The sequence below is a fragment of the Strigops habroptila genome, chromosome 3, assembly GCF_004027225.2.
Source record: "Strigops habroptila isolate Jane chromosome 3, bStrHab1.2.pri, whole genome shotgun sequence".
NCBI classification, from domain to species: Eukaryota; Metazoa; Chordata; class Aves; order Psittaciformes; family Psittacidae; genus Strigops; species Strigops habroptila.
In genome coordinates, this window is record NC_044279.2 from 28,846,407 (window position 1) to 28,859,506 (window position 13,100).

General features: G+C 37.2%; 1 protein-coding gene across 1 annotated transcript in view; it reads left to right on the top strand.

The window, feature by feature from the left end:
- DOCK4 (dedicator of cytokinesis 4) overlaps window positions 1-13,100 on the top strand; it is a 254,581-nt gene that overhangs the window by 205,856 nt on the left and 35,625 nt on the right. Inside the window, 7 exon segments of the mRNA XM_030479015.1 lie at window positions 1,092-1,192; window positions 2,436-2,494; window positions 4,475-4,623; window positions 6,195-6,280; window positions 10,944-10,970; window positions 11,132-11,227; window positions 12,776-12,836. Coding sequence (XP_030334875.1) covers window positions 1,092-1,192; window positions 2,436-2,494; window positions 4,475-4,623; window positions 6,195-6,280; window positions 10,944-10,970; window positions 11,132-11,227; window positions 12,776-12,836 — 579 coding nt within the window.

Below are 13,100 nucleotides of genomic sequence, written 5' to 3' on the forward strand. Positions count from 1 at the left end.
ATATGGCACCTATGATAAACTGTGAAATAAAGAATGATGCTTCTAGGATTCAGATGAGAAGACCTAGGAATGCATCTGAAAAGACCCATTCCCATGGAAACCTGAATGAATATTCTGCCCAACCAAAAGAGATTACTCCAATTGCTTCATCATAAAAAGTGCAGAGCTTCCTTCCTAGAGAAGACAGTGAGCTCCTGTTGGCTTCCAGCAGAGCTGTGGATGCTTCTTTGAAAATCCAGACTCCTGTTGGAGAGATTGGCAGGAATGCAGGTTTATCTACTTGTCATAACTGGACATGAGGAAGCCTATCCTTTATGAAGTTCCACAAGTTCAGGGGTGAAAACTGATCCAAGAATTGCTTGTAGACAAGGCATCTATGTCCTTAAACTTGCTTAGCAAAGTTACTGCTACCCCATAGAACTGCAGTGTCTGGAATTGGGCTTCCCATACGCTTCTTTCTCCCTCCTGCAATGGAGCATCTATAATTGAGTTAAAATAATTACTGCGAAATCATCTTTAAATTTCTCTTAAATCTTCTAAGTAGAAGATTCAACATTTGATTCATGAAGCAGGTGCACAAAACATCTGTATATTTGCAATATGTTAACAAAACCTGGCTTCAGTTTTGTCCAGTGAAGCCTGCAGCAAGTGAGACTTGCAAAGAGTGTTATAAAGTAGGACAGGCTGGAGAATGACAATTCTGTTATGCAATAACTTTTGAGGTGTCAATTTTTTTGTTGTTGTTTTGGACTTAAAGGCATAACTTTTTATACTCCTGTATTTAAATATGCCAGAAATGTTTCAATGGTTTCAGAGTTTTCTGATTTGGAGGGATGAAAAAAATTATCTGGAACTCTGAAACCATTACATTTAAGAGATGTAGAATATTTAAAACAGATGTATTTCTGCTAAACGTTGTGGGGTTGGTGAAAAGTATATTTCAATGCCAAGAAATTTAGTCAAAACCAGTTTGAGTAACTCATTAGTTGAGACTTAAACAAGTGATGTGATTTGAAAATTTGCATCTTGAGTAGTCATAAAATGGTGGTACTGAGAAAATGAAATAACCAAATGCCATATGCTTGTTGTAGATATGGGATTCCTACTTTTTTCTTGCTGTCATTTTTATAAACCAGTTATGTCTGCAACTGGAGATGTTCACACCTTCCAAGAAGAAAAAGGTTTTAGAAAAGTAAGTACTTTTGTCAGCTTCTAGAAATCTGTAATAGATCAAACACTTTCCAAAACGTAAGACATGGGGCGTTGCAAAAAGGCCTACCAAAAAGATAACAATAACAGTATTTACTGTGAGGGTGGTGAGGCACTGGAATGGGTTGCCCAAGGAAGTTCTGAATGCTCCATCCCTGGCGGTGTTCAAGACCAGGTTGGACAGAGCCTTGGGCAACATGGTTTAGTGCAACCTGTCCCTGCCCATGGCAGAAGGGTTGAAACTAGATAATCTTAAGGTCCTTTCCAACCCTAACTATTCTATGATTCTATGGTTCAGTATCAAATACAGTCAGTTATTCTGCATGAATAACTGAATAATGAAATCCCTAATTTCCCCCAGTTAAATGGCTTCATAAATATTTTTTATTAAAATAATAAAGAAAAATAATCCTAGGGATGAAATCATGTCTCCCTTAACCAAAATTTTACTTCAGTTATTTAAGTTTGAGTTCCTGCACACCTCTGGAACATGAGGAAGAACTTCTTTGCTGTGAGGGTGACTGAGCATTGGAATAGATTGCCCAGAGAGGCTGTGGAGTCTCTTTCCCTGCAGATATTCAAGACCCATCTGTACACAGTCCTGAGTAATGTGCCCTAGGTGACCTTGCTTGAGCAGGGAGGTCAGACTAGATGACTTCTGGTGGTCCCTTCCAATCTCAATCATTCTGTGATTCTATGATTTCCGCTGTCTAGAAAGGGAGTTTGTTCTGGCCCTTTGTATAGGTCTTCAGAGCTGATAGCCTTCGTAGAAGTGCCCAAATTGGTTCAGATATTGGTAGCAAAGTAGCCATATAGTAGCAGTGGCAACACTAATTTCCAGTTCTTGCACAAGTTGATTCACACTGGTTCAGGTGTTTCTGCCATGCACAGCACTATTGTCTGTGTGAATTAATTGTATTTCCTTAAGCTAGAGCAAAGCTATTTGTTCTCATATTACTGCAAAAAATAGCTTTTGCTTCACAGCTGTGTTACTGATGTGTAGCGTTTAGAAAGAACTGATGCTTTTGACAATATTTCAAATAAACCTGGTTTAGGAATCCAGTTTTAGCTGGGTACAACAGAAAAAGCAAAAACTTGGAAGAAATCATCGCTTGTAGAGTATTTTGTTATGGACCTCAAATGAGACGTTTCATTTAACAGTGTCACAGAATGACATGTCAACTTGATTTTCTTAAATGATCTTTCATTGTTTTAATACATTGCAGATATGGTGACATGCGGGTAACAATGGGATGTGAAATATTCAGCATGTGGCAAAATTTAGGTAAGTAATTAAACACATCATCAGAAGCTCATAAAATGCAGACCAATTATTCTTATCTATTAAATACACTTGCCAGTGATAGAGTTCGCATGAAGTCTTGATTAAGTTTAGGAAAACCCTAGTCATCTGTAGCTTCCTTCTTTATAGCTAAACTCAGCTTTCTGAGCCTTGATACAAACCTTTTTGAGCCTTGATCTGACCTATCCCTATTTCTTCAGAGAGATCAAAAGAATGCCATCAGAGAAAATTAGAAAAGAAATTACCACTCTTTCTAGGCAGAATTATTATGCCTAGAAATATACTTACGTTCACAATTTTAAATCTGTTGCCAGACAGTTTAAGGAACAGACATATATCTTAATTCTGAAGCTCTCTTGAGATACTGGATTTGCATAAAATCTTCCCTTAAGTCCTAGTTGTGCTGAAATATAAAGGCATAAACAAATCAGTGACTGATGTATAAATGACACATTGGACAACATGAGAAAAATATATGCTTGGATATAAAGTTAGGAACATTTTTATATTTATAAGCAATAACCGTGCAAACTGTTTGAAAGTATGAACATCAGAGATATGCAGTTAAAAGTTGTTTGGATAGAAAAATCAAGGCTGAGTAGAAGATTTGGACACTACGTTTGTCATCTTTGTATTTCAATTATTCAATAGTTCACTTCATTAAAGGGCTTATTAAAGATATAAAGACCATTGATGGTTACTGAGATACTGTCATCTCAATTCCATCTTTTCCTGAGCAAGATATGTAGTTGCAAAAACCTGATCTTTCTGATCAGCTTGTACTAGAAAAAGAAATGTTCAAAATAAGAAATACTTGCTTATTAATAGCTTGTTAACATTTGTTGTGTGGCATATTTTACTTATTTACAGTATTTAGTATTGCTTATCACTCTAAGGCATCCCTCTAAATTATTTGGATACATGATGGGTATTTCTAAACTGGTATATCAAGGACTCAGTCCTGCATGCTAGTATAAGACATTAGTGTGCATCATTTCCTCACTCATGTTGTTTTCTGCTGAATGGAGACCTGGTATACAGGCAAAGAGGGAATCATGATGCCTTTGGAAGGGGTGACTTTTGTGGGGTGCAATATGGAGTTCATCTCGTAATGTGTCTGATTAAGTACGGTATTCAGGATATTTCATATAACTGGTGTTACACTAGTCAGTATTTTAAGTTTTTAAGTCATAAGCCTTGATCTTTTTATAGTCACCTTGCTTTCATATGGGTATGCATCCCAGGATATTTCCAGCAAAGGGAATTCTGGTTTTCATTTGCACAGAGACACCAGAACAGGAAGCAGGGGTGACTGCCCACTGGAATATCCAGACATAAATCTTGGAAATAAATTGGAAAGCTTGGAAAGTCAGAGCACTAACTACAGAACTTAGTTTTCTGCTAAGTAGAATATGGTGAATTAACGGGGAATGTTTTAGCACTGATTTTAAAGCAGGTCATTTTGAGAACAGCTGAGTCACATCTTCCCTTTCATGCAGTAAAAATAGGTATTTTCATTTCTGTATTCACAAAACTAAAGATAGGTAAAAATCAAAGTACCCGCCTCTTTTTGATGAGCACAGACAGTTAACCCTTTTGTAAACACAAGAATGTAGAGCTTAGAAACCAACCCATGCCTGTGTAAAAGAAGTGAAATGCCCAAAGAGTGCTTTGTCTCTGTTATCCTTCTGGAAGACTAACTTGGGATACAGATAACCAACTGTCACTTCTGAAATCAGTATTACATAATAAATTCTGATAAATTACGTTGGCCTTATCTTTTTGTATTTTCTGCACCTTTTTATTTTTTTGGTCTTAAGAAGTAGCCCATGCAGTGATAGACATGAGATAAATCAACATTTAGTGTGCTATTGTTTTTAATTCTTCAGATAGTATCTGGATTGCTTGATAGCTCACAGGACACCCAATTCCCATTCAACTTCATGTTCATTTTCATTTTAGGGGAACACAAGCTTCACTTTATTCCAGCATTGATTGGCCCCTTCCTGGAAGTGACCTTGATCCCTCAGCCAGACTTAAGGAATGTAATGATTCCCATTTTCCATGATATGATGGACTGGGAACAAAGACGAAGTGGCAACTTTAAACAGGTACTGTGTGTGAAGCTGTTTATAAAACAGGACTGAAATTCAAGCACTTCAGAGAGCGCTAGTCCCAACCATTGGTGGTTCAGGGTGGAGAAGGCATTATACCTGTTGGACAGGGATCACCAGGGTTTTTCCTTTTTACTCTCTGCAGGGGTAGTAGGATTCTCCAATTAATGCTATCATGTTAGTAATGTAAGATGAGGGATAAAATCTGTGGCCTGCTGAAGTGAAAAAACAAGACTTGAGTTGTCTTCAACAAGGCTGATTTCGTTGTGGTTGTTTTTCATCTCCGCTTTACAGCAGTACAGACTACTGGTAAGATAAGATTCAACTAGCTTCCCTTCCAGTTAGTATGAAAAAGATAAGATGGTCTTTCTGAGGAACATTCTTCTGTAAGGATCCAAGTATTCATGTTGCTCAGACATCTTCTTAACAGGCTAGGAAGGAACGACCAAGTGTGCCATCTGCTCCCACAGCTCCCACTCAGTTCTTTCAGACTGCCTCAAACCATTTCTCAGTACCCTCCTCCCTGCTGCTTCAAATGAAGGAAAGCAGAAGTATCTGAATTACTCCTAGGCAATCATAATGCTCAGGGTGGGAGCTGTGACTGAAACACAAAACAAACTATTAAGAACAGAAGAGTGCATGTGATGTAAGTAGGTAGCTTTCCACTATCAACACATAAGGTTATTGTTAAAAATCACCATAGAAATGTTAACAAGGAGTGAGAAGGAAAAAATCCACTTGTTCTGCTTCTCTGTGCTTTCAGCTTGGGTTTAAATGTAAATTGTAATAGATTTATTCTCTTAATAAAATATCTTGACAACAGCTTGGTTTCTTTTCTAGATTTGTGGTTGCTAATATATTACTGCTAAAAAGGAGACTTGAAATATTAAGACAGTGTAGCTTAAACTCTATATTTTTTATAATCAATACACTTCAAAATATGTGTTGAAGGAGTCATTAGCTACCAGCTATGTACTGTAAGTTTCTTTGATAGCTAATACGTAAATCCAGCAAGTTGGATTTCTAACCAAATACACTGGCAGGTAAGGAAGGTTGGGAAAGTAAGTCTGAGCCCTCAAGTGTGCTGAACAGTACAGACATTTCTAAGAATTATTTTATAAAGGGTGGGGTGCAGGTCAGAAAAGGTGATATTTTTATTGAAGTCTAAGAAAATGTCTTGTGCTCACAGCCCTACAGTGAGAATTCAGGCAATTTATTTGGGCTGTGTGCTTTTTGTCTGACTCCATAAATAGATAGCTGCCTTAGCAGCAGCAAATGCTACTCAGCCTGTAGTTTTAAAGTCACGTTGCTCAATTTAAATTAGCTCCCTCCCAAAAAAAAAAAAAAAAAAAAAAAAAACCCACCACCAAAAAAAGAAAACCCCACAAACCTGGGGAATGGCAACAGCTTCAAAGAGATGAAGCATCTTATCAGATTTACATGATTGAGCAATAATTCTAAGACAGGCATTTAGCAAAGTCCCTTACATAAAAACAAATCTTCCCTCATTTTTCTCTAATCTCATCAAAGGAAAAAGAAGCTGTTTATACCACACTTATATGTTGCAGGTGGAAGCAAAACTGATTGACAAACTGGACAGCCTAATGTCAGAAGGTAAAGGTGACGAAACGTACCGAGAGCTCTTCAACAGTATGTGAGTAATATGTTTATCTTACGCTAATTCCTTGAGTTCAGTTGGTTGTGTCAGATGCTAATGTCATTGTAGAAAAGTAATGCTTAAAACAGTTGTGAATCTTGTTGTTTCTTTTCCTTTTTTTTTTTTCCCCTGAAAATCTGAGGAATAAAATGTTTTAGGGGGTTTATGGCATCTGTAAAGCCTGTCTGTACTTCTTGCATACTGCTATAATTGGGAAAGGCTAAATCTGTTATATCACAGAACATTCTCTTTCTCTACCTACTAATTTTAAAATCAGAAAAGCAAGAAATTTTTCATAATTGCATAGAGGGTGCAGGTAGATCTCAAATGGAGCATTTTGAAAACAAGGCATGACAATTCAGCAAAAAGGTGTTTAATAAGTAATTTTCTATTTCCAGAAACTTGTACTTATCTGTGTAATGTCACTTGTTGATTTCTCGACTGATGTAAACAATTTTATTTATTCTGATATGATTGTTTCTTATTATTTTCTTTTATAAATTACTTGTTAAGCTTTTGGTGTATTTTAATAAATGACATAGCACTGAAATCTAATACAAAAAGCTAATAATAAGGTTGCTCGTAAGTATCCCACTGACTGACATAAATGACTGTCACAGAGCACAGGTACAAAATAATTAACTGAACTCTGTTGTTCCTCAGAACTCAATTCCACCCAAGTGGAAGATTCCACTTATTTTTGATGTGTTTAGTAGGAGATGAGTTGTTCCTCTTCAGGATTCCAAGCTGTGTATTCTTCAGTACTAATAAACACATGATCTTTTTCTTATATGGCTTCTTAACTATTCCTTCTTCTTTAAGTATTAGTTTTAGCTCCGTTGTCTTTGCTTAAATAACAACATTGAGATCTCAGTGTCTGTGAATAGCAAATGTATAATAATCTGTAATTGTATTGAGGTGAAAAGAGTTCCTAAATGACTATCATTTACAGAAGGAAAAATGTGTAGAGAGATTGGGCAGAATATTATGGAAATGGATGAATAATGTCAAACAGCACAGTATGATAAAGCAAAACTTGTAATTATTCATGCTATTTTTCATAATCTGAGTAAAGATAATAAAAGGCAAGATGAGTTCAATATTTTAGTAAAATAGTATTCTAACCTCAGAATTGAGTCATTAAGAGAAAAGCTCTAATTGTAAAATGAAGTCTAAATGCATTCTCCTATGCAAAATACATCAGGATGTCTGTCACTGAAATAACTTAAAATTCTATAAGAAAGCATATTGGTATGAAATACAGTTCCTAATTTTTTTATGGTTTTGAGTTAGATTTAAACTGGGGGGTGTTAAACAAGATACAGTGGAAAATGGTGAGAGCCTTTTATAAATCTAAATGCTGAAGACATAATCATAGTAATTTAAATTGCAAAATGTCTCACAGCATCAGTAAACTTGTTGTTTCTGTTCTGGTACAACAGAAGTTAAAACTAAACTCTTTGGGAAATTTCAGAGTAACTGCTCAAGTTCACTTCCAGCTTAAGAAAAATTAGTATTTATCACTAGTTTTATATCTGAGTTTGATTTGACTCCACACATTAACACCTCTCAAGAGGAAAGCTTGAAGAAGATACTAGTCTAAAATGGAGGATAACACAGTGTTCTAGAGTATATGAAGGAAAATGATTAAAATCAGATGGACAGTCTAGGGAACTGAATGCAAGGGACAGGCTCAGATTTCTTTTAATTTCTGCCATGGGTAATTTAAACTAAGCAAGATTAGAGCATCTTTAGACAGTGACAGAGATATGGTATGTACCCAAGGACTGTGAATCAGCAATATACTTTTACAGCAAACAGTGGTTTTGTAGTCTTTAATGAAACAAATGCTGCAATACTACCTGATCTTTCTGAAGATTCGACATGGTTGGTTTTGATAGGTACAGTTGGGAGCCAAGGGGGTGCACACATCTGCTTTGGAGCCAGTCTAGTAACTGCAGTGGGTGTGACACTTTCAGGTTTTGTCATGCTTTTTGTTTATTTTGTCTGAATTGAAAAATTAATTTAAATCTCTCAACTCCCACATTAACTGTTGTTTTTTTTTCTAGAGACAATCTATTTTCAAGGACAAATTATAAGCATCTCTGGACATACCTAAAATATTATGTGCTTAGAATTTACTGCTTATACTAGAATTATCTTTATCAAATGAAAAGACATAGTGAAAGTAGGGAGATGACGACTGCTGTTTGTTTTGAATCAATGTCTTTCTAGGGACTTGAATGTGACCACTTGGGTGGTTAGCTTCTAATGTCACTTGAAGAGCTGCAAAGCATGAAGTAGTGAACAATTTGCTATCATGAGAAACTAGGTGTTGTAATTGGTACCCAGTGTAATCATGGTATGAAATGGGTCCTGATCTGTGTTTAAACTCTAACACTGCAATTGAATTCTTGAGTTAATTAGCACAGGTAAAAGAATGATTTCACTTTATTAAACAGTTGGTGGTTAGATACAGAGATATACTCAAATAGCTCTTTTCTTCTAAATCCGATGGATGCTACCCATTTATTACTTCTGTAGCTGTATTCCAGTTTGGCCTAACACAAACCATTTCAGCTTTGCAGGTTAGGTGAACATGTTATTGAAGCACAAAACCTGTGCTAGTGAGGGGGCCTGAAGATGAGACTTCTCTTGGAAGAAATTGGAGCTAATATAAATTGGCATTTAATATCAAGCTATGCCAGTTCGTGGGCGATTTCTCTAGCCATGAAGCTATCATATAAAAAGTGAGGACCGCTACCTCTCCCATGTCTTCAGTCTCCTTAATTTCTTCCCTCAATTGCATGACTGAATTCAGCATTGCCCAGTCCATTAGACTTTGTCTAGACTGGTCCCTTCTGAATATTTTTGTGGGGTTTGGGTGTTATAAGTATATCCTCATTATAACCATGAGGAAGCTGAGCGATATATTTGAGTAGCTCTTTCATTCTGAGTGTTTGTTCTGCACATTGTGATGAAAGATGTATGGCAGAGAGGGGGAGGAATGCATCACAAGGCAAGTCACAAAATTGTTCAACTGATGACACTGATGTCAGTTTGAATAAGTACTTTGAATGTATCTACACAACCCATTTGTAGAGATTGTATGCTTATAATGAATATGCCAATACATTTATAAAGAACATGCATTAGTCCAATACAGATGAAAACCATCTGGTTTAAAAGAGAAGTCAGACTTCTGATGTTTTTCTACAACGGGTAATTATTTTGATGAATTTAGGTTGAAATGTTCCTGTTTAACACGGGGTTGAAAGGCAATGGAAAGGAAAAATCGTGCAGTAATCAGTGCTTAATAATGTATAAGGCTCTACTCTTATTTCTCCTTAGACACAAAAACTTGTATTGAAAGGAGCATAAAGGGTCTAAAAGTGAATTTAATTAGCCTGTGTATTCTGCATGGAAAGCAGAGATGCCAGATTAGTGCTTCAGCCTCTGGGTAAGGATGGCCTTGCCATCTGTCTATGCTAGCAATTGACAGGTAGCCAGTCTCTGAATGTGAGGGAAAGACTCTGCCTCCTAAAGAGAAGTGAGTCTAAGATCGATATAAGGGTGCAGAATGAAGATCAGTGTTTCCTCCTTGCTTCCAGCAGAGCTCAGCTCCATTTAGGTTGAATTAGTTTGGAGAACAGCATTTATTACATCCTCCTGTACGTAAGGAGCTGAACAGAGCTGGAGTGTATAGCTAGTGCAGTTGGCATGTAGGAGTTATTGGGCGCTGTTATACGTTCGGTAAAATTTGGACGTAGGAGTTTTATGGGACTGAACATGCTCAGTATAGATGAAGGTCAGTGGAGCTGACAGCTTGCCCACTGCAGACAGAAGGTTTGTAGATGCTATTAACAACTCTCTAAAAAGCTCTCAGCATATGGATGTGGCAATTTTCAGACACATCTAAGTAAACCATACCTGAGTTCATTTTCAGGAAGACTGCTGAAATATCTCCATGGACATGTCAGCCATCTGAGGTCCCGCCCCTAAGCATAAAAGTAACACAACTCTGTAGATAAATATTTCTTTATTCATCCTCAGAGAGGAAATGTGGGAAATTCATGCCCAAATCATTACTATTTAATAAACTTAAGCAGTGAAAATCAGAGGCCTGTGACAGAAAGAAATATGAAGTGTAATTTTATTGACAGCTCCACTTATAACACCATTTTGAAATCTTTTCACTTCAGTGTGTAATCAGCATTTGCATTAGTGTAAGAACTCAACACAACAGTTTTTAATAAAGAATCTTATGATAATTTCAGCTAATGGAATTTCTAATGTGCATGACAGTATGTTCTCAGAAGGAAAAAATAAGTGAAGAGGGGAAATAATTTTATTAAAATCCCTTCTTTTTGCATACTGAACTATTAGGAGAGGAGCAGAAAGGAGAGGAGAAAAATCTTTGTTAAAAAAGTTGAGGTCCCATTGAGAAGGTATATTGACTTGATAAATATTCTTTTCTAGGTACATCTTTAAAGTCCCCATTTTCTGATGTATCAGCATGAAATTAAAATATATATTTTATGGAAGAGTTCTGTTAATTCTTTGGGATATTAATATATTCTGAAAATTAGGTATTTGACATATTTTAACCTGATGCAGCTAATATAAAAATCATTTGTTTTGTCAATGCTTCCTGGACTAGAATTCCACTTTTTGGTCCTTATCCTAGGTAAGACAATGTTTGCGAATTGTGCTTCTTGGGAGGGTGTTTGTAAAAGAAAATCTAACTATCGAAGATGTTGCTAAGGTATTAAGGTACTGGTAAAAGCAGAGTGGTTGTCATAGTGACAGTTAAACAGTGAAATTGTTCTGGCTTCTCTTTTTTTCCAGTTTACTGAAGAAAATTGAGCGGGAAACATGGAGGGAAAGTGGCGTTTCGTTAATTGCCACTGTGACTCGCCTCATGGAGAGGCTGCTGGACTACAGGTGAGGGATTATCATGATTTATAACTAGGGTTGTCATCTTTGAAATACTAGGAGGCAAATAAAGGTGATATTGTGCAGACAGTGACTACACATGGACACATCAACTCTACGTGCTCAGGATCTCGGGCAGCAGCTGCTTAGTCAACAGGAAAATCAAGTAGGCTGAAAACCAACAAAGTAGCCTCTCCATAGTATGAAAATCCAGTGATGTGCGCAAGTTTCCTGTCAAGGAATATAGGAACTTTTGCCAGTAGGCTAGTGATTCAAGTCTGTCTGAAGGCACAGAGCTCAATGCTAATCACCTGACAGTTGTGTTACACAACATGTAAAATTCTTATCACTATGTCAATCATGCTTAGTTGTAGTGTCAGCCAGCATAGCAAGTATGTATACAAAGATAGGATATCTGGGTGAGGAGCTCGCATCTGACTGTACCACATGAACAAAGGAGAGAGAAATGAGAGACATACTCCCTTTCAGGAGTGGGAGACTAAAAGGGATTTTCCAAGTTGGTTGTGAAGCCCATGAAGAAACTTCAGTTTTTAGCGTACTCCTCCTTACCACCATCAGTTGTAGCATGTCCTAGAGCTTAAGTGTTAGCTTTTTTGGCCTGATTCCATAGGAACACATGGTGAGACCTGGTACTCCACTTGCTATCATCACTGATAGTTTAAAAGGAAAGCTATTTCATCAACAAAGAGAGTGAACTCTTAATTTTTAGAAACCAGACAGTGCTATTCCCCTTCAGGGATTGGTTGGGTTAAAACCCCCAGGGTTCTCAATCTTTAAAAACAATTGTTTATGCTGGTAGTTATGAGAGTATTGCGGGATGAGTGTTTAGCTCATATATGCAAGACTGTTTTAAAGTTACATTACATTTCTTCTAGTGACTGCATGGTGACGTCTGCCTGTTGTTTGTTTTACTCCAGCATGGTTATAGTCTTTTACCCTGTGTGATAATCAAGCTCTGCTTGTTTCACAGGAGGAACTAACACTGAAATTCCATAAACACTTTAGGCGTACACTCTCTCTGAAGAAAGCAAACTCATCCCTGCTCATTCCTCATTCACATCACCCTCTTCCTTGTGCCAACAGAAGCGTTTATGCTGCACTGTGGTAGTCTGACTGACATGGGCTAAAAATAACCCAGCAAAAGATGCTGCCTAACCTGTATCTTTCCCTGACGTTTGTTCAGGCAGCAGTGCAGGACTGGGAATGAGTGCCTGAGAGAAGGAGGGGAGCGGGACTGGCTCTTCTGGCAGTCATGCTGGCTTCTGATGGCATGATTTGAGCACAAGTATGGAGAAACCAAATAATCTCCAGCAGTCACCCAGCGGATCAATGACAGAGCCGGAAAAGAAACATTGACTTCCTTGGTGATTGAGTAATTCCATGTCCTAGAAAAGGAGGCATGAAATCCCTTACACACCTGGGTCAGCTGTTCACCCAAATGCATCATGTCAGTCAGCTTGCTGAGCCAAATATGGAGTGTGCTTCACTAAGAGGAAAAAAGTGACTTCTTTTGATTTTTATTACTTTCTGTTTTAGGGACTGCATGAAAATGGGAGAAGTGGATGGCAAAAAGATTGGCTGCACTGTTAGCCTTTTGGTTTGTATAATACTTTTTTCCCCTTTTTTATTTCGGTTGAGTATTTTCTAATATACAGTCACACATGAATAGGAGGTACCTTGCTTCTTGATGCAGTTTGAGTGGAACTTGACAGAATAATACTGCTCTTAGGATCACTGAAATTGATACAGTGGGGAGTTAAGTCTTCCTTGGCATTTTACAATTGGGCTCTAAGATATCTCTAATACTGCTTTATTCAGTTTTCAGTCTCTTCCTACCAGATAAATTTCATCAAAGTATTTC